The sequence below is a fragment of the Embiotoca jacksoni genome, unplaced genomic scaffold, assembly GCF_022577435.1.
Source record: "Embiotoca jacksoni isolate LCO1_2020_lvr unplaced genomic scaffold, fEmbJac1.0.p SCAF_4, whole genome shotgun sequence".
Classification (NCBI taxonomy): domain Eukaryota; kingdom Metazoa; phylum Chordata; class Actinopteri; family Embiotocidae; genus Embiotoca; species Embiotoca jacksoni.
In genome coordinates, this window is record NW_027185392.1 from 16,399,612 (window position 1) to 16,421,273 (window position 21,662).

A 21,662-nucleotide genomic window follows, 5' to 3' on the forward strand; every position below is an offset into this window, starting at 1 on the left:
TGGCTGAACCAAACCTCTACAAAGCGTGTGATTACTACCAGTTTTTACCTTTCACTAACCATCAACTACACCCTACCTGTCAGACACCAAAATTCAATTCACACTTGTCTGTCATTAGAACTCTGTCTATGTGTGCTTGTCTGTGTCTCGTTGGTATGCCTTTTTTCTTGCTATTCTTTGCAATAACACTGTCTCAGTTCACATCAAAAATTCATGATGTGACAGTCATTTTTCAGTCAAGTTGCAGCAGGGTGAAGAACCCTGTTGGATGCCATTAGCTACAGGTTATAAGCATTTTAAAGGACTGTTGTTTTTTTAAGGGGAGGATGTTTTTGTTTTTTACTGTTTAACATGTGTCAAGACTGTAGTTACTTTACCAGTGAGCAGATGTAAGGGACCCTGACAAATAATGTTATATCTTTAGATTATGGCTTGACTTTGCATGTGCATGTTGTGTTCACAGCTATTCAAGACTGATATTGAAACTGAATTGTCGTTTTGTTCGGCCTGCATTATTTCGTCTGACATTTTCCGAGCAATTTGCATCCATTGTGCCAATCAATGTTACATTGCCTTAAGTATTTATACTTCAAGCCTCCGGACTTGCATCTTCCGTCAGTGCAATTAAGTGACAAATATCCAGTGTTGTTGTTCGACCACAAATCCTCTCTCACAGAGATGCTGATTAGGCAGAGTTGGTTCTCTAACCAAGAAATCATCCATCCACAAAGGCAACATCTGACTTTTGAAATGCTTACAGAATCTAAGATGTGGTCATTGAATCTGGAACCATATTACAGAAGTTAAATTGAAGCCATTGCTTTGAGTTCGTTGGCTGTAGCATTAGAATTACAGTAACTGCAGCCGTAATCTACTCTGTCATTGAATTGTTCATTTTGTTCAAAGTTAGGACTTACTACTATAATATGGTGGCAAGAAACATTGTCATGTCGACGGTAAACAGAGAGATCACTTTTTTCTTTAAAGGTCCCATATTGTGTGTGTGTGTATATATATATATATATATATATATATATATATATATATATATATATTTCCTTTTGGATTATATAGTAAGTACAGTTGTATATAAATACGATGAATGTGTCAAAACCCTCGGTTCACAGAGAAATGCGCATAACACGTGTGTAGCAACTCTGCCATTTGGACTTCTGTACGTTTGTGATGTCACAAAAAGAGTCGGCCAATCAGAAGAGAGGGTCATTGATATCAATGTGCCTTAAAGACTCCGACACATCACAGCCTGTTCTTGGTAGAGCTCCAGAGAGAAGCTTAAAATGGTCAATTTAAAACTATATTGAGATGGGTTGAGTATTTAAAATCACAAAATATCTTATGTATTTCAAGACTACAAATAAAACACCACAAAACAGTAAAATATGGGACCTTTAATTTGAAGCGATACATTCTCATTTTTGCCTCAAGGTAGTCATCAGTTTTACCTCATCTCACCATGAATCTTTGGAGTGAACTTGCAAGCCTTAAAATTAAGTTCCAATGTATTATTCTGTCAGATGAAATAATTTATTCCTGTGTCATGTTGAATGCGAAAGCGTTTTTCAGAAAAGCCTCCCATTATGAATATATCATGTCTACTGTCTTGTTTATGTCAAGAGTTTGATGTCAACTAATTCATAATGAGATTTAAGTGAATGTCGAGGAGTTTTCTGTTTTAATATTTTCTGTTTTGAAGTGATTTAGTAACTTTTCCCTCACTAATTGTTCTTACATTGAGATTCAGCACTTCCTATGAATCACATCAGATCCAATATATGTTTACCAGCCCATTCCTTCCTCTATTTGACCTGGTTCTTCTGCCCCTATAAATGCTTGTAGCAATATAATGACTAATGTTGGATTTATAAAACTAATCATTCTGCTGTCTGCTCAATGTTTTTTTGCATTCACATTCTTGATCTAATGTTTAAGTTCTGCAAGACTTTTTAGTATTGTACATTTTACTCTCATCCGTTATTGGTTGTATCTTACTACGCTGTTTCTGGCTTGTGGGTCACTCCTAGGGCCAGTTCCTCTCTCACTCTATGAATGGAAGTACGAGTCACCCACAGAGGCCCTTGTCTCCTCCAGCCTACCCTCCGCCCCCGGCCTCACTCCACACTGGGCTCCAGAGACAGAGCAGGAGTTCAGGTGAATCACTGTTTTTGTTTGAGCCAAGGATATCTGGTCATTTGCCAGCAGTTATTTAGTGATGTTACTGCTCCATAAGACATGCTTAAAAGTATTCATTATCACTGCTTTTTATCAGTTGAGGAGTTAAGGAGTATACATTTGGAGAAGTCAAAGTAAGTAAGGTTTGCAGAATATGATGTGTACTGTAGATCCATTAGAAGGAGACAGAACCATTGAAATGTGGACGACAAATTTTGGACTTTTTCGAGAACAAGCTGTCATGTCTGTCTCTTCTCTCTCCTTTCTTCCTTCTTGTAGAAGGCAGCGAGTCAGTCACCAGAGAGTCTGTGATGTCAGGCCACACCAGCATCAGCAGCACTGTGCCCATCGCTCGTTTCTCAGAGGAAGAAAAAAAGGTGTCCGTCGTTAAAGCCCCCCATTATGAAGGCATCGGCCCCGTGGATGAGTCTGGCATCCCCATCGCCATTCGCACGGTGAGCTAAGCACATCTCTTTGACCGCTTCAGTTAGTTGCTGTAGTGTAGCGCAGGAGTGTCTTTTGACCCATTTCTGCTGTGTTGATATATGATCAGGTTCACTAGAGAGGGATTACTTCCAGCTGTCAGCAGCTTTTGACCCCATATTAAAAGCCCTTTTTCATCCCTCACTCTCTCTATCTTTTTTTTTTACTCTTCCTCTGTGTGCTAGCTATAAGACGAGGCCTTTGCTTTGGTGCCGCAAAGTCTTCCCTGATTACTTGTCAAAGTGTGTGCCAGTGTGTTATCTCTGAGGCTTTCCATGCATTAACACTTCTCTCAGTCATCCGTTTCTTGAAGAGTAGCATTTAATGGCGGCCATGCTGAATTACGGAATAAGAGAGAGAGAAAGAGGAAGAATGTGAGACGAGCAATAAAAGCAAAGAGACAAGTTGAAACGGATAAAAAGCAGGAAAGAAGAAAAACAGATGCTCCTTCTTGTGAGCAGACAAACATTTTTGTGGCCACTCGCTTTGGTAACCGTGGAGAGTGAAGCGGTAATTGGCCCGTCTCTTTGCTGTGCCAATGCTACATTCACAGTCACACACACTCCTTCACTGTGGAGCCAAACTGCCTCTTCTCTGACCAGAATCCAGGCAGTGTTCAGTGCTACTGCATAAAGAGAGGATTAAGTCTCACTGCCATTTGATAGCTCTTTTTTGAAGTGGCTGTTAGAGCCATCGTGTTTCCACAAAGACACACATACCAGGGTTTCACCTGGATTTTTTTAGGCACAGCAACATGAGCCTTTACGTTTTGTGGCAACATGGCTTCTGTAACTCTACAGTGTAAAATCAAACCTGACAGTGTTTTCAGAAAGTATTACCTTAACACACACACAGAGGTGCTCATACTAAAAAAAAAAAGACTTCCATAGTTGTTTAGGAAGTTACATGCTATAGCAGCTATATGTTTGGTTACTGTGGCCTTTTATAAATCAAGAATGTGGAAATTAAGATTTTTTATTTTATTTTTATTTTTTTTTAATGTTGAGGCATCCTTTGTTTTTCACTTCTATGTTTTTAGTAAGCAGTAAAAATGTTATAACATAACCAGATTTGGATCTGGTTATTGTTTTTGATCCAGAGGTGATGAGATAGGAGTCGATGCAATGCACTTTTCATATTTGTAACCTACACTATATTAACAAAAATAAATTCAATCTTTGAGGTCTTCCTGAAAGAAAATATCCACCAAATGTCCACCCCAAGCTTTTGTTTAATAATTACCAATATGTCATTGAAACACAATATGTCAACAAGTTATATTTTACTGCCTAGATGTCCAAGATGTGACTGTGAGAGGAGAAATATGTAATCCACTTTTGAGACTTGTTTCTTATTCAAGTACAGACCAAATATATTATAGATAAATCAAACATATCCCACCATGACATTTTAACACAAGTTTAATAGTTACGTAATATTTCCAAGTTTTAATCATTCTTGACAAGAATATTTATCTTGGATGAGAAAAAGGTGATTTATTATAACAATATTCTTATTTTTTGATTGAACAAGGAGGGTTTGAAATGTCTCCAGATATAATAAATGAACCTTTATAAATAATTTATTCATGCCTCAGCATGATAAGTTAGATTATCTGTGTGAGTAATATGAATAGCAGAAAAAGACTGTGGGTTTCCTTAGCTCCTTAATGTCCTATAAAATCGTGGGGATCCTTTATAGTTCCGAACTTGAGCTTTCCAGTTTATGTTACATTTTACGGCTCATGAATCTTTATGGTTATTTCTCTCTCCACAGACGGTGGATAGGCCTAAGGACTGGTACAAAACTATGTTCAAACAGATTCACAAAGTTCACAAAGCAGGTAAGGCTTCACTGAAACACTGAAATGTCCTATCATGAGCTGCAATTTGATCATCAGACATTTTCAGTGGAATCACTCATGTATGCATGCTGCTCGTACGCGTGTGTGGATGTTTGTGTGTCTGTGCGTGTCAGTTCTTGTTAAATCCAAAAGACCTAAACAGACCCTGGGCCAGAACTCATTAGATGAGAGCAAGAGAGTCTGGAGAGGAGGCGGATCGAGAGAAACCTCTAATAGAGACGGAGCTGTCCTGGGAAATCTGCTCCAATTTTATGGGCTTGACAGAATCGCACAATCAGTACAAGGCTTGTTTGTTACAAACTGCTCAGGCTTCTTCTGCAACAGCAAATACAAAACACACACACACACACGGACTACGTCAGGATTATGTGGGATTGTGATGGTCTTGATGCATCACAGAGAATGCCTATGGCTCCCTGAATAGTCGCATAATGTAGTGGGTTTACAAGGCAATATTCCAGTATCACTCAGAGTGTATCTTTAGAGGGTTTTCTCCTGTAGAATTGAAAGGTGGCTCTTGTGGATAGTTTCCTGTTTCTGTTGCTGCTCTTGTCAGATTCAGTTCACTCTGAATCACATGATTCAAAGAAGCTCAAAAATGTAAAAAAAAAATGTAAACTTGCTCCTGAACTTGTGGATAGATAAAGGTAAAGTGGATCATGATGTTTTGGAGGTTTTGATACTTCTACTGGGAAAAATAATCCCTGTTTAAAATGATTTGCAGCTGTTATGTTCAAGCTGCTTAAAGGTGCTTTCTCTGAGGACATTACAAACGTGTAACCTGTACCCTACAAAGTGTTTGTGCATGCATCCCAAATCAGTCTTCGTACCTTTTCCTCTACAGATGATGACTATTCTGACACATACAATGCATCATATGCTGTCATAAACAACGGTGAGATCTTCTCTTTGTTAACAGTAGTTGTGTTTCATACAAAAAGCCATTTCCTCCTAACACGTGTCCTCCTTTCTGGCTTACTGGCCTCATTACCGCCGTCTCCTCCATCCTATCCTGAACAGATGACTACAGCCCGTCAACCAGCACCACCATGGCCCACCCAGCTCCTCGGACACATACATACAGGCCTCTGTCCAAGAGCCCCTCAGACAACGGAGGGCATCTGGGACCTCGAGAGCCTTCGCCATCCCCTGTACCCCCGCCACCTCCACCCATGCCATCCCTCCTCCAACTCAGAGCCAGAGACAGCGACCGGGAGAAAGATTCACCAGACATGCAAGATGAACTTCCTCATTTATTACACCTCAGTATTGTTGAGATATTTAATCAATAAGAGCACCACAAAATTGTACCACCCCTCGACTTCTTGTACATGACTTAGTAAATGGGATGATGTAATTTGTTATTTTTGTAGTATATTAAAATCTTTGACAGAAACTCTTTGTTCACATCTCAATTTCGGGTCACCTTTAATTATCAGATTAAAAATTGCTTAAAAAATAACTAACAAAGTGTTTATCTGTTTTCTAAAAAACATTTTTTTGATTTCCCTGCACCAGGAATGTTTGGGGTCCTCCTGACAGAAAAGTGGACACACGCAAGTACCGAGCAGAGCCCAAGAGTATTTTTGAGTACGAGCCTGGGAAGTCCTCTATTCTGGAGCATGAAAGACCAGTGAGTATCTCTGAAATACTGACATTTCACCTCTGAATCCTTTGAGAAGTGCTTCTCTTACTGACTTCACTCCGACATGTTGCGAGAATACATTTATTAGAGTTTATTAATCTGAAGATCTGGTGATTTCTTTAAGGCAATGCTTGTTATTGTTCAGTAAAAGATGCTCAACTCGAGATAAACATCTAAACATGAGATAACATTGTGTAATATAACCCTGCAGCAATTAGGTTTCAAAACTAACGGCCTTGTGGGAGTGAGAAGATAGTCACAAACAAATGTATCTCTCTTGTGTACTAGTCCGGTAGACATGTTATTTTTCTATGGACTATTGCATTAATCTCTGTCAGAGACCATGTGGGCGTTAAAAAGCGAATGTTTCCAGCACTCCAACCTCGACTGACTGTACTGGCTGTTGGCTTATGTGTGGGGTGAATGACAAAGCAGACAGCAGAGATAATGACTGCGTTGAGAGGCAAAAATAATAGCTGTGACGCACTTGAGATAAGGACCGAGGAATTAATGTAGTTACAGATGAGGATCTTTTGCAAAAGAGTAAGAAGCAAGAGGTTTTTGTGAAGGTGTCACAGATGTTTAATGTGATGACTGCAGCGAGCGCTCCCCGGGCAATAATGCATGAGTCAGTCCCTGATAGACAGAGGCAATAAAAAGAGAGAGCTGTAGAGAGAGTACCCACACAGGCTAAACTGCTGTCTGATTACTACTTTTTTTTTCTCTATTATCCAAGGTACAAAAAGGCCACCCTAAAACATCCTCAGTGGTGAAGCATCCATTTGAGCAATTATGTTTAAAAGAAACGTTTTTCTCGCACTTTTGTTGTGTCGCTGTTTTGTTTTGGAGTCTGTGTCTATTGTATCTGTTTGATTGGCACTTTTGCCAGGCCTCACTTTTTTCCTTTTTTTTTTTTACAAGGTGACTAATTTTTCTGAAAGCTAAATTATCCTTTTAGCCAGAGAGATGTAACGCAACAACACCGACAAAACATCTCCTGGCAGCATTTCACTTGGCACGAAAACTCCCATTTTCACGTGGGAATAAGGTCAGAAAGAGCGTGTGGTAAACACTGCGTCATGTCTACAGTTAGAAAAACATTAAAACTCTCTGAAAATGAATAAGGCCTTTTGACCGTGTGTAAATGGAAACAGGAAGGAAAAGCTGTGGGAGTTTTGTTTTGTTTAAACTTCCAACAGGAAAGAGTTGATGATTAACTCGCTGCATGTACCTACTGTACTTAACATCCCAGTTTATTGCAGGCTGTTTTGATAAGGAAATGCATCTCTGTGATACAAAGGAAGAGCTGAGTGTTATAATTTCTCATGTGACATCAACAGAAATAACAACTTGCTCCTAAAAGCAATTTGTCCATCATTTGTATGCCATGAATGCAAAGTATTGCATTATATACAGTGTCTTTTCAGCCAATAATATTTAACATTTGATAAGGAAACACTGTGACAGCTGACAACTCTCAATGTAAACAATACACCTCAGTCCTGAACTGTAAACTGTTTGGGCGGCACGGTGGTGCAGTGGTTAGCACTGTCACCTCACAGCAAAAAAGGTTCCGGTTTCGAATCCGGTCCTGAGCCTTTCTGTGCAGAGTTTGCATGTTCTCCCTGTGCTTGCGTGGGTTCTCTCCGGGTTCTCCGGCTTCCTCCCATCATCCAAAAACATGCACCTCAGGTCAGGTTACCTGGCGCCGCGCTAGTGGCAGCCTGCTGCAGCATCTCCCCCCTGAGAGCCCCCCTGCTGTAGTGAAGAAATTTCCCCTCGGGGATTAATAAAGTGTATAAAATCAAAATCAAAATAAAGAAAAACATTTTTAAATCCACCTTTAAAGGCGTCTGCATTGTGACATAATGGGTTTAGTGTGTAATGTGTCGATGGAGAATAACTTTGAGGCAGACTAAAGGGGGGAAATGTGGCAGATTTGTGTCATTTCAAAGGATGACATGTTTATTTGTATAGCACTTTTCATCAACAGAACAATGTATAGTTCATCAGATATCTAGCACAAAAGTTTTAAGATATATAAGAAAAACAGTGAAAAGTGATATAAAAATAAATAGGATTTTAAAAGATGTAAGATTTTAAAAAGTTAGTGGCAGTTAAATGGTTCATGGTGCTGTCCTTGCAGCACACGAAGCATAATCACTATGTTAACTCTGATCAGGTATTTTACACTTGTGAATAACAAAATATTTGACACTTAGCCGGATCCCTATTTGGAGTGTGGTAGCGTTTAGCACTTGGCTGGCTGACTGGGACGCTCATACTGTCACCAATATACTGTACAAGTGAAACTTCAGAAGTAAATGGGTTCTGCGTCATCACTTTTGTTCCCATGAGCCAGTCTAAATCTTCATCCTAGTTCATCCTGTGCCCATCTCTCTTTGCCACCTTTGCCCATTCCTAACCATGAGGTCCATGTCTCTCTTTGTGTGTGACTCCTTTCCACACTTCCTCTCTTCTGTCTTTTCCTCTTCTGCCTCTCTCTGTCACTATCATGCTTTCCCAGACCTATGATGACATAGATTTAGAGAACGAGCCTTGGTATAAGTTCTTTTCCGAGCTGGAGTTTGGGCGGCCGGTAAGTCGGGGCCTAGCTACTACCTCAACCACAACCTTGCCATAGGCCTACAACCACTCTCTCCACCCCACCCATTACTTCTTTTTTTTTTAATGTCTCCACTGTTAGATTGGGTGGGGCGAGTTGTTTGGGCATGTGGTACTTGTTTGGTGCTGTGACCCCCCCCCCCCTCCGTCCCACACACACACACACACACACACACACACACACCCTTGTGACAGGCTGTGTTACGTCTCTGTATTGCTGTTTTTTTGGGCCTTGAGACGAGCAGGCACTCATACTTTCACACACAAACTGGACACTTTCATTTCAGTTGGTTCAGTTTTGCATTTTTTTTTTTTTTTTTTTCAAAAACAAGCAGGGAAATTGGTTAAAAGGCAGTGTGCTTCAGATGTTTTAGATGACCTGACCTCCAGGCTGGTAAAACTGAACAGAAGAATCAGTCAGTCGATCAGAACTTAAAAAAATATGCAATAGATGTTTCCTATCAATATAGATAACAATCATTGCCATGACAAAAGTCTGTGCAGTTTCTTTAACATATCTTGTACTTTCTATTATATATCAGTTAATCTGCGTTTTATTGAGCCTATTTATTCATTTCATCCTCTGTTTATGGCTGCTAATATTTTTGTTTATCTTCACTTTTGGTAAAGTAGAAAGAAGTGCTCAGTGTGTCTGTAAGCAAAGTGCTTTAGCGCCCTCTACTGGATGTAGGGGAAGTAATGTCCTACTGATTTATGGCAGGGAATGCCTCTCACCACAGATGTGGGATCAAATTACCCCAGCCTGACTAATTTACAAAGTGTCATGAGGACATGCCTCTGTCCATGCTAGAGCATGACATCAGGTGACGGCTTGCTGGGCTTATTTGAAATGTTCAGGTGTAAATTTCACATACGAAGTGGGCATGATTTTTGTCTCGTCAAAGCCATGTTCAGCTGTGTATTGAGATTTTGACCTGCAATATTTGAAATGTTTCACCTCACTCAATAAGCCCTTAGAGTGTAGATGGCTTCCTTATATGCACTGACTGATCCAGCCAGGACAGAATGTCACAGTGCGTTCAGTGTTTTGCGTGTTTATTGAGGTGACAAGTCACAAAATGTTTTGACCAACTGAATGAACTGTAGTTTATCTGCACCAGTAAATCAGCACTAAATCACAGCATCTCACTGTGCGATGGATTGAACTCCCAAATAAACACAACACTGCAGCTTGTGCTTCATTTGGCTTACAGCTTGTTCTTACACTCTGCATGTGTGTGTGTGTGTGTGTGTGTGTGTGTGCTACATGGGTACATGCGTGTATGTATGTGCTTCTGTGGTATAAAGATATTATTTATTTTAGCATTGAGAACCCATAGTTTTAACTGTATTCTGAAATTAGCATCAAGCATCGATAGATCTCACTAGAATGTTTATATGAAGGAATGTATAGATGTAGGGGTGTGTGTGTGTGTGTGTGTGTGTGTGTGTGTGTGTGTGTGTGTGCGCGTGTTCGTTTGTGTGTATTGAGTGAGTGCATGTGTGTCCGTCGTACAAGCAAAGCACATGAGCAGTAGTTGTGAGTTAGTCCATCTCTGGTTTTTAGGATTCTCTAACGGGTGTCACTCTCTCCACATGTTTCTTGTTTTCTGTTTTTCTTTTGTATTCTCCCCATGATGTCACCACTGCTACTCCTCCTTCACCTCATCTTCACCTTCCTCCTATTCCTCCTCCTATTCCTCCTCCCCTTCCTGCTCACTGCTGCTGCTTGGGGCTCAAGCCTCCTAAAAAACGGCTGGATTATAATCCAGACATCTCCGCTCGCCAGCGCATTGAGGTAATCTCACATTCATGAGTGTTCCAGTAGTGTTGTTAATTTCACAATTTCTAACCAATCACATGAATTGAAATCTAGTTTAAAGATGATGTTATTTTTTTTTAAGTGCTTAAAATGATTGTAATGTAAAGTAGAATCAATGCAGTATGATTTTGCAGCAGCTATTTACTGAATGAAGAGTGGGATGTTGCTTTGTGAAGGCTGTTAAAGACACATCCTCCTAATCTTTGGATGCTTAGCATATTATTTGCCACCAAGTCCATTCCAGCCAATCCACGCCAGGTTTTTCGGGGCAACATTTGCCCCTCTGAGCTGAGCTCATAACATCCTTCGATACATCACCTTTGCCATCATCCTTCAGAGCAACCCAAGAGACACCAGACATGTATCTTCACCGTGTGCACCAGTAGGCCTCTTCTTGGTCAGGTGTGCCATGTGGAACCAGCATCCATCGCACCTTCTGCTGGGGGAGTGTTTTGAGTGTGGCACAGCGACAACCGCATGCAGGCTGTGCATTGTAAGCTGCTCTGCCTCAAGTCTTTGTTCTTGCGGCACTCACTTTTCTCTTTTGTTGTCTGCCCTATTTCAGACATCCCTCCACATTGCCCCTGCTGACAAGCCTCCGGAGAGACCTGCAAGGTAACTGCTGTTTCTTTTATGTTTCCTCCGCATCACCCCCATCCCCCTCCCCCATCCTCTCAACAGCAGCCGTCCTTGTTGTGATTCAGCACAGTATCAAAACTCTGCTCTTTCTTGCCTCGTCTCTGCTCTAAATATCCTGTTTCTGCTATTAATGATGATTTGCAAGGATTAGTGTTGGTCTTTATTTGCTTTTGTTGTTGGTTGCAGGCTTCTTTGCTTCTCCTTCTCACTAACTGAGCCAGAATAAATTAACCCAGCAAACCTATTGATTCTGCCCTTCACCTCCCATCCTTCCCTCAGCCCCCCTTCCTCCCCCGCTCGTCCCGCTCCTTTTCACCAATGGCCTGCTTATTCAGTCGCATTTTCCTCGGTGAACAGAAAGGGCAGAATAGGGAGGGATGTATTGAATAGGCCATGTAATTCATTTAAGTGACATTAAGCTTGTTTGTTGTCAATAGAAAATCCATTGGGTTAGTGGGGAGGAAGGCATTTAGAATCAGAAAGGTTACACTCACGCTGTTGTCTATCTTTTTGGACACAACAATAAGTAAAAAAAACAATTATTCTTTCAAATCTATTCATGGTTTTCATAATGCTGTGTGTTGTGGCAACATTTTGATTCTTCATTTGTCCCTCTTAAGAGTGGTTTAGAAATGGGGTAGTTAGAAAAACGATTTTCTTGCTTGTAATTTATTTTAGTTTGGTCTGTAAAGGGTTTTAAATACTCATGACACAGGGTATAAAGGAAAAAGTGCCCCAAAGTGCACTTATAGTGCCTAAATTCAATATGCCCTCCACAAACTGCATCTATCGGTGTCTAGAGTTCTCAAAGTAGCTGTCACTGATGTCTGTTTTGTAGTGCTGCCAGCGACTACAGGAAGAGAAGGAAGTCTGAGCCATCAAGTTCCCAAACGAATGCTCAGTCTCAGAGCAGAGCTGCAACTTCCCCTAAACCGGTGGATGCCTACAGACCCAGCAGCAGCCTAAAGAAACCTGTCGTTCGTTCCTCACCATCCTCACCTTCCAGAGCCAAAGGTACACACGCATACACTGAAGAATCTCCCTTTAACTTTGCCTTTGTCTTTCCCCCTTCGCCCTCCTTTTCCCCGGTTATACATGTGCACTGTACTTATTACATCACCAGACAATCAAAGAAGATTTTGTTGTGTCTGTCCGGTTTGAGGTTCACTGATTGGTGGAAGTCGAAGGACAAAAATATCACAAATATATAAAACCATCTTATTTTCCTCTCTCTCTTTCTTTCCTGATTCTTCTCCCTCTCCCCAGCTTCCCCACCTTTTTGCTGGGTATTATTGCTTAACCTACTTTCCTCCTTCTTCTTTCACGCTGCTCTCTATTGGACATCTGAAAGGTGGGGACGCATGCATCATGTACTCAAACAGTCTGACCTCCCCAGGTCCTTATCAGAGTTCCTCTCTGCCCCCTATCCCTTCTGAACCTGTCCATTGCCATGAGGTTTCCAGCCAGGAAGGCAGCTCTTCCTCGAAGCAGTCTGTCTGTTGTAAGAACAATTGGCAGGCAAACCGCCAGGACACCGAGACATGGAGCAGTGCAGAGGAGGTGCCATCCTCATCCAGCAAGCTGAAGTCACGCAGCTGTGATGACTTGCTAAATGACGGGCATCCTGGCTCAGGTGGGCGCAACGCCACCCGCTCAGAAAGTGCTGGGTCACTGGTGTGCGATGGGAATCCGTCGACGCAATCGACCTCCACCCGTTCATTGCCGCGGCTCCACCGGCGACGGGCGCACGACTCACCGGGCTTTCTCCAGCTCTATCGTAAGATGCACCAGATCGACCGAGCTCAGCTCATCCCATCTGAAGTCATCCGCTCGGTCCGTGCTCGCATCCTGGAACTGGAGCGCCAGCCTCATCTGCATCGACATCGTCTCTCTCCTTGGACACCGTCTTGGGGTATGGAAGTGCCACGCGATATGGTGCCAAACCGCATTTCTGAATATGAGCGTCTTATTCAGAAGTCCAAATCTATGCCTAACTTAGGTGATAGTGAGGTGCCTTCAGGCACCACCACACCAGGCGGCTCGTCATCCCGAGCTAGCAGTGGTGGTGGTGGCACGCCTAGTTTTCCAAAACGTCGTTTTTCTATAGAATCTTTACTAGAAGAAGACAACAACGGCAACGGTGGAACCGTACCTCACTCCATGGATCACCTGCATCGACCTCGAAGCCCACCAGAGGGTCAGCCTCGTGTTGGGCCAGAGCCCGGCCGCGGACGGTCCTTTCCTGCTCCTCCCGTTCCCCGAGGCCCACAAGCCAACCCCGACTATTCTGACAGTGAACAAGACGCTGTCGCATCTGACCTCAGTGATTTCATCCAGGTGGAGGGCTCCTCATTCTGCAGTGAGAGTGATTTTGACCATTGCTCACTAACCTCTTCTGAGAGCCTTTACGGCTCTTCCACGCTCCACCACCAACACCTTCGTCATCACCATCACCACCACCATCACCACCATCATCCTGGTCACCAAAGTATAGGCCAGAGCCAGGGCTACCAACACCGCCATCTCATCAGCTCCTGCAAAGGCCGCTGCCCGGCTTCGTACACCCGTTTCACAACCATGATCCGCCATGAGAGAGAACGAGCACAGCAGGAGCACCAGACACCTTCAAAGCAGGGCAACAGCAGCCACTCCCAAATCCAGAGCTCACAGTCCCAGCAAGCGATGTCCAAGCTGGCCTTTCTGGTCAGCCCAGTGCCTTTCCGCAGGAAAAAGGGCTCACCACCTACCTCTAGAAGATGCAGCGGTGGCGGAGGTCGAGGTAGCAGAGCTAAGTCCAAGCAGGCCATTTATGAAGCACTAGATGCAGCCTTGAGAGACATATATGAGCACATTCAAGCAGAAAGAGGTCACAGAAGCCCAAGGGCACCCGATGACAGCATCCTGAGGAGAATCCTGGCCGAGCTGCTGCCAAATGTGCCTGAACGAAGCTCCTCGCTGCGGGGGAGGAGGGGGTGTTGGCACGGAGGTCAGTCCTCTGCATCTTTGTACCCAGATGGGAGCCCCACAGGGTACGCCTCATATAGAGGGGACCCCTCCACACCACGGCTACAGTCACCACAGCTACAGTCACCACAGCTGCAGTCACCACAGCTACAGTCACCGATCAGTGCCTGTTACGGACGACACTCGGAGACCTCAAACAACAATGAATATGGAGAGGAGCAGGGCAATGGAAATGGTCTCTGCTACTCAGGTGCAGAAAATAAACATATCACACCACATATACACACATGTTCACTTTGTATTGTAATAAGTCATACATACACATAGATATTTTTTTTCTTCACACATACATGCATGGATATAGATATGCATCCACGTACATTTACTTCGGTGTCTCCTTGAATACTGCCTGTGCCCGTTTTCCAATTCTCCTCATTGGTCTGCAGACACTGCCGTGACTGCTTATTTTTTTTGTTTATTTACTTTACATTCATTAAGACTCATTTACTGTTAATTCTCAAATATAATCTGGCCCTTCATTTGTTAAATATTAAACCCATTGTCAGTAAAACTAAACGCTTCCTGCTGACATGAACAGTTGGTGAGTGAAATTGGCAGATTTTGCCCTTTGAGCTTCTCAAAAGGTTTTTTTTGTTTTATTAACAGACGTTTCATACTGAACAAAAAGAAAAGTAGAAAATATTAGAATTAGATAATGAGGAAGAACAACAGGTCTGTCAGGAAAAACATAGTAACAGAGTGGTTCGATTAGTAAGACATAATTTGGTTGTTTTTACTGGTGGAAATGGCAAATTAAAACAAGAGCAGGTCAGAAAACAGGGAGGTTTCTTCTGAAAATGTGATATGGACCAAACAGAAGATTGTTTCAAATGAATGCCTAATATTTTTTCCACAATTTTGAAAAACATTTATTTGAGAATTTATGGTATATTACTTTGGCTGCAACCCTGTCTCCTTAAATATTACATCTCTATACAATTAAAAGGTTTTCCCAGTTATTAGTGCAGCATAATTGCTGGCTGGATACATTTATTTTTAAATGAATGAAGTGTCCCATTTATTGCCTGCATTAGAGTTTGGGCACTCAAAGTGCTTCTCACTTGCACAAGACGCTGGAATTTCCATCCACACTTACATCTGATGTTAGATTTAGACAACAAAAGCTCTTTGGACAAGGTCAGAGAAAGAATGTGCTTCTGGTGACATGTCGAGACATAATGTGTCTCAAGTCTCTGGACTGTGTTAAAACGGACCACAAGCCTTCCCAAGAGGTGTAATGATGGTATAGTCACAACAAGTGGATATTGATTCGATGATTTAGTGAAAAATCCGTTGTCAGTGAACATATTACTGAATGTTCAGGATCAACTTATTTGCAAATACATAAACCAATAACATTTCCTCATTGTTTTAACATAAAATAATCCAATAGCAATTTTGTTTTCTTAAAAACATATTTGCTGTTTCCATTTAGTTGTATAGGAATGTCATTTCTTAGAGACAGGTTTGCTGTTTGGGGTAAATAAATGTGACTATTCCTTATTTCTTTTTATCATTATTTATCATTGTTTTTGTTTGGAATATTTGTTTTGAAGACTGATTTATGGAGTCATCATATTTTACAAATTCATTTTCTTTCCCTGATGTCATTTGCTTGTATATATGTAAGTGTTTTTGTCATATTTTGTAGGATTGCATGTGTCTTTTTGTGCTGTATTGTGGAAGAAGTCTGACCACTTTGTTTTTTCCTATGAAATGGAAATAAAACATACCTGCCTGTCATTTTTGACCCAAGCATTTATTCCCTCATTCACCTGTTGGAATGGCATCATCACTGTATCATTTAATGCTTTCCCAGATCACATTTTTGTATTGTAGGTAATCGGATGGCATTATAGTGGTTACTATGGTAACTCCTGTGAACTTTTGTCATGCTCATCACAGACCAGGATGTCCTCAGGAGTTATTCCACCATGGATGGACGCCACACACCCCAGAGTAGAAGACCGACTCCTGACAGAGAGGTACAACATTGAAACTGGTTGCTTGTATTCTCAACAGCAAACTGCATTTCAGACAAAAATCATTTTAACCGAATGAACCTTTCAGTGTTTTCAGTTGTCACACAAATTAGCTCACCATTTTTATTCGACATGTCTGATCCTAATTACAACCATTCACCACTATTAAACCACACTACACTTAAATAATGTGTCATAAATGAGGTGATTGTTTGGCATCATAAGTATGTTTCAGATTGAAGATCCACAGGCTAATTTCTTTGTCTTTAATTTCCCAGTACTGCAGCGCAAAGAAATGTACATATGTATCATCTATATTTAATGTTATACCTGATGATACCCGCCGGCTTTCTCTCTCTCACTCTACTCTTCTAGGTCTCCCATAAACAGATGACACAACTTATTCTGTTCTCTCTCCTCCATCAGAAACAGCCCGCGAGAGCCATTTATGATTTTAAGGCACAAACGGCAAAGTAAGTACCGTACGTTTTGAGGTGCACGCACAAGGAGGCCGAGCTCTAAACCACGAATGTGTAACTGCACATCAAGACATCTCAACTTGCTCCATTAAATGTTACTTCAGACTTTGTTACATACATGCTTTCTAAGAAGTCTTCATCACATTACCACTTACCAATACATCTGGATGGCTTTTATTGCAGTCTTTGTGTATGCATGACTGAGGCTGGTTAATGAAGTGCTGGGTCTTTCTTACTTCTGCTTTGTTGGCTGACACTCGGCCTCTGATGCCCGTTAACATGAAATGCTGTAGAAGTGATGATGTCTTGTTCAGTTCTTGTCTCATTTATGTCTGTACAGCGGATCAAAATTGCATGCAAAGACACTTCACTGATACAACTGTGTTTCAGGGAGCTGACTTTTAAAAAGGGTGATGCAGTAAACATCATCAGGCAGATAGATGCCAACTGGTATGAAGGAGAGCACCGCGGACGGGTGGGGATATTCCCCATATCATATGTAGAGGTAAGTGTGCTGCTGATATGTGACTCGGTGCGTCTGGACTGAATACTGTATGCGTGAGTGCATCTTTTGTCTCAGTTAGTGTCCATAATACATTCACTCATTCACACCAATTTTCACACGTGCACAGAGGATGCCGTCGTCAGAGAAGCAGCAGCCAATCCGTCCTCCTCCTCCAGCGCATGTCAGAGAGATTGGAGAGGCAATGGCACGCTACAACTTCAATGCTGATACGAATGTGGAGCTATCACTAAGAAAGGTTCGTGATCCACGCTATGGGTTGAAACTGTATTTCCTGCGCTGAGTTTTGAAGTTGTATGACGGTGAAAAGATGCAAAACGTTCTCAAATTGCAGAGGAAAAAGTCGTCATACAGATGTCGTTAAAACCTCAGAGTAATACATTTTATGGTTACCAGATATTGATCATTAATTTGATCAAATGAAGGCAACCAGCGGTAGTTCTGGAAAATGAATTGCTGATTTGAAGCCCAAAAATTTAGCATCAATACACACAGTGGTAGTTCGCAATACATGTGACTAATCAACCTGCGAATCAGACCTGGAAATACTGATACACAACGGTTGAACTTCACACAACACTTTTCCACTGCATGCTACGGTACAACTCTACCTGACTGTACAGGCCTGTCTTGGTTTCATTAGATAAAAGTTACAGATTGTACCTGATCACATCAGCTCCAATGAGCCGAGCCGGTACTAACAGGTCACATCAAACTGATTGATCAGAGAGAAGCGTCGCTAGTGTCATCATTGTGTCATTATTCTGCGACACCTTCTGCACAAACTTTCAATTGTAAAATTGCCAAGCCACTATAGCGGCCGCAATTTCTTAATTCACTGGACTACTCAATTAATTGTGTTTAAAACAACACCACATACAGAAAAATCAAGAACACTATCCCTTCAATATCCTCCATTGTTCCTGTATGTGTCGCATTGAAGGTGGAGTCACGCAACGTCACTATGATGACCAGCTACACTGAGGGGGAACTATCTGTAGTGGAAAACGAAATCCAGAAAATTAGCTGGTGCCACAGACTGACAATTCTTCTTCAAACAAAACTAAACCCTTTGGAATAGGTTGATAATTGTGATGATGCTATTATCCTATGAAAATAAAACACTCCTCTGTGGCTTTAAGAAGTCTGAAAGGTAGTATGGTATATTTTTGTAAACTATAAAAAATGCACAAAAATGATGTGTGTATTTTGGGTGTGTGGCGTGTGTGTAGGGTGAGAGAGTCATTGTGATCAGACAGGTGGATCAGAACTGGTACGAGGGGAAGATCCCAGACACAACCAAACAGGGCATCTTTCCCGTGTCCTACGTTGACATCGTCAAGCGCTCGCCGTCCAAGAGCTCCTCCCACCACATAGATCCACATTGTTACCCTGGCAACAGGACACCAAGCTCCACACCCAGCAAGGTAAGAGCGCAGAACACGCACGCACTCACTCTTCTGACTACAACAAATAATGAAGCCATACAGCAGAACTCCACATTTATAATGCACAAAAGGTTGTAAGTTTAAAAAAAAAAAAAAAAAAAAAGCACTTTGAGCTACTTTATAAATGAAGCATTAATGATTTTTGGACATTAATTTATGCTTTGGAACAATAGTGTTAGTCATCAGCAAAGGGAATAGGCCTCCGGCCTTATGAGACAGTGTGCTATTTTTGAATATATTCAGATAAATAAATAAATCTGCAAACAGGAGTGAATCCTGTTTCGATAGCCCATTAATCTCTGTTCAGCCAGACACACAAAACACTCAGGGTACTTCTCTCTTCTAGTTTGATAAATCACACTTTTCCTTCTTTCTCACTTTATTTTCATGGAGCCTTTCTATCATCTACCTCCACCCCCCATCGCCCGTGACCTCCCCTCCCTTCACCCCTCTTTGAGAACGCTTGACATGCAAGCTATCACCTCCGAGTGGCTCTCCCTCACGTTGGACACATCCACTCCAGTTCGCTCCCTCACGTCCACCCCCATACCGCCCACTCCCCCTCCCCTCCCCGCTGAACTTGCACCTTTCCTTAAGGCCCAGGAGCCAAAGTCACTCCCACCTGTACCATCACAAAAAGGCTTCACCCATACACCCCAGGTAGTTCCCAGACTCCCCACTTTTAAAGAAGAGAGCCTCAGTTTAGGTCACACCACAGCTGTGCTGCCTTTCCATCAACCTGCTCCACCTCTTCCTCCTCCTCCTCCTCTTCCTCCCGCCCCTCATTCCTCATTCAGCTCTCCACCTCCTGACTCTTCTCTGCAATATAACAGCGGCGGGTTACATATCACTGAAGCCCCCCAAATGTTATGCGAGCCAGAGGTTTTGTCCTACACAGAGCCAATTCAGTCCCCCACACAACTTCCACAACAGCACCAGTCCACTGTGCAAGTAAACAAACGCAGCAAAACTCCCAACATTGAGCTGCAAGTAAAAGACCCTTATGACGAGCTGCTGTCCATGATTCTGGATGGTTCCAGCAGCGCAGACGACGGGGACCTTTTAAGATCGTCTCCTGTTGGTTCCCCAACTGCCAAGCTGACCAGTGACTCTCGGAGAGGGAGGCTCCCGCTAAAAGACGAAGAATCCCATCAGCCAGCAGTGAAAGCCCCGCCTGTTGTTCGAGCAAGTGACTCGGTTCGGTTGGACGTGCAGTTTGAGAAGCCTGCAACAATGCAGCCGCGGCCCGTTTTGTGGGGGGAGCAGTCGAAAACTCTGAATGAGCAACAATTTGAGTGTCAGAGAGCACCGTCAGTAAAAGGAAAGGGATACACTGAGTTGTTCATAGAGGAGGAAGAGGATGAAACTAGAAAGGACAAAGAGGAGGACCTAATAGTTTTAAATGAGAGACTCAGTCCACAGGTAGAGCATGGTGTGAGCTGCCTTTGTTGAGATTGAAAATACGTCAAGGCCCTGAAAGGGACATTGAGGAAAATATTTTCTTATTTTGTAGAAAAAAAAAGAAAAAAAAAATTAAAAATCGACTTTTTGACCATTTTGTTCTCTTAGTTTAGTTTTGCCAAAAAAAAATAAAAAAAAATCATTGTACTCGTATTACTCAGCCATATTACTTTATAAGTGAACAAGACATAGTAAAGTAACTTCACAGCTGATCAAAGCATCTATTAATATCCATGGTGACAGATGTTGTGGAGGTTATACAGGAGGCTAAGGAGTGTCCTACTTATTCAGTGAATGCAAATTCATGCAGAGTGAAACTCTGCAGTGAATGGCTGGTGAAGAGGGATTGGACGTAAAGTGGGTCAAAAGAATTCTAAATATAGATATTTTAAATAAACTACTGTAATTGTAATTGATTACTGACTGAAATCCAAAGATTGTCTTGGAATTGCAGAAGCCTATGGACTGACATATGTAATGATAGTGTGTGGATAAAGTACAGGACTTTTGAGGATTTGTATATGTGCAGTCAAAGAGGAGTAATGCAGTGGGAACTCAAATATATTATCAATGTACAAGTCAAATGGGATTTTTTTTTTTTTTTTTTTAAGACCAAGAATAAAAGTAAGTTATAGTGTGACAGGTGCTGACAGCTTGTTGGTCTTTTCTTAGACAGTTATAAATGATAGTATGCTGATAAAGTATGGTGTTCATTTTTGGGGGGCATTTTTGGAGATGTTTTATTTATTTTGTTTTTTTGTTCCTTATCAAACGTGGGACATTAGTGAGATATTTCTCGCCATGATTCAAATGCAAATTTCTCATCCTTAGAGCGGATTTTTTTTTGTTCATCCATCAGTTTTTTTTTTTCCTCCATGTCTCTTCTGGGGTTTCGTCAAATACACACACAACAGCATTAAAGCATCTATAAAGTTGTCGTCATATGATTCAGCTTCAGTATTCATGTGTGTGTTTATCCCTATAGGCTGAAGTCTCTCCTTCCACTCTGACACAGTTTCCTCCCCCCGGTCTCTCCTCACCCTCCGTACCACCACCTCTGACCTCCGTACTTCCCCCTTCTCCATCTTTTACTTCTCCTTCGTCGTGTTTCTCCCGGTCACAACAGCATGACCGTAGCATCGCCTCCCCCATTCCTCACGTCTCCCCTCGACCCCCATCCCTTCCTCAACTCTCAACATCGCCGCTACCTCCAGTCTCTCCGTCTGTCTCACCACCTCCCCTCCTCTTCTCTCACCCGTCTGCAGACGTTGCCTCGCAGCGTTCATTCTCTCAGCCCTCTAGCTCTCCCTGTTTTTCTCGTCCCGTCACATCCTGCTCCGTCTCCGAGTCACCTTTTCCCCCTCCCGCCCCGTCTCCCGCTAAAACGGCTGCCCCGCCCTTCTCCACTCCACGCTCTCCTCCCCCTGTCCCTGCTCCACCCCATCCAGGACGTAGGTCTCCCAAAGTGAAGGTAAAG

At 42.3% G+C, this 21,662-nt stretch overlaps 1 protein-coding gene across 1 annotated transcript in view; it reads left to right on the forward strand.

Annotated features, from left to right (window-relative positions):
- The window catches only part of sorbs2a (sorbin and SH3 domain containing 2a), a 49,518-nt gene that overhangs the window by 23,724 nt on the left and 4,132 nt on the right, over positions 1-21,662 (forward strand). Inside the window, exons 8-25 of the mRNA XM_069168036.1 lie at positions 2,043-2,169; positions 2,470-2,645; positions 4,450-4,516; positions 5,382-5,432; positions 5,558-5,771; positions 6,056-6,170; positions 8,710-8,781; positions 10,549-10,605; positions 11,195-11,244; positions 12,107-12,282; positions 12,620-14,482; positions 16,198-16,277; positions 16,701-16,747; positions 17,144-17,258; positions 17,386-17,514; positions 18,509-18,703; positions 19,118-20,146; positions 21,171-21,656. Coding sequence (XP_069024137.1) covers positions 2,043-2,169; positions 2,470-2,645; positions 4,450-4,516; positions 5,382-5,432; positions 5,558-5,771; positions 6,056-6,170; positions 8,710-8,781; positions 10,549-10,605; positions 11,195-11,244; positions 12,107-12,282; positions 12,620-14,482; positions 16,198-16,277; positions 16,701-16,747; positions 17,144-17,258; positions 17,386-17,514; positions 18,509-18,703; positions 19,118-20,146; positions 21,171-21,656 — 5,049 coding nt within the window. The remainder of the gene's footprint in view (positions 1-2,042; positions 2,170-2,469; positions 2,646-4,449; positions 4,517-5,381; positions 5,433-5,557; positions 5,772-6,055; positions 6,171-8,709; positions 8,782-10,548; positions 10,606-11,194; positions 11,245-12,106; positions 12,283-12,619; positions 14,483-16,197; positions 16,278-16,700; positions 16,748-17,143; positions 17,259-17,385; positions 17,515-18,508; positions 18,704-19,117; positions 20,147-21,170; positions 21,657-21,662) is intronic.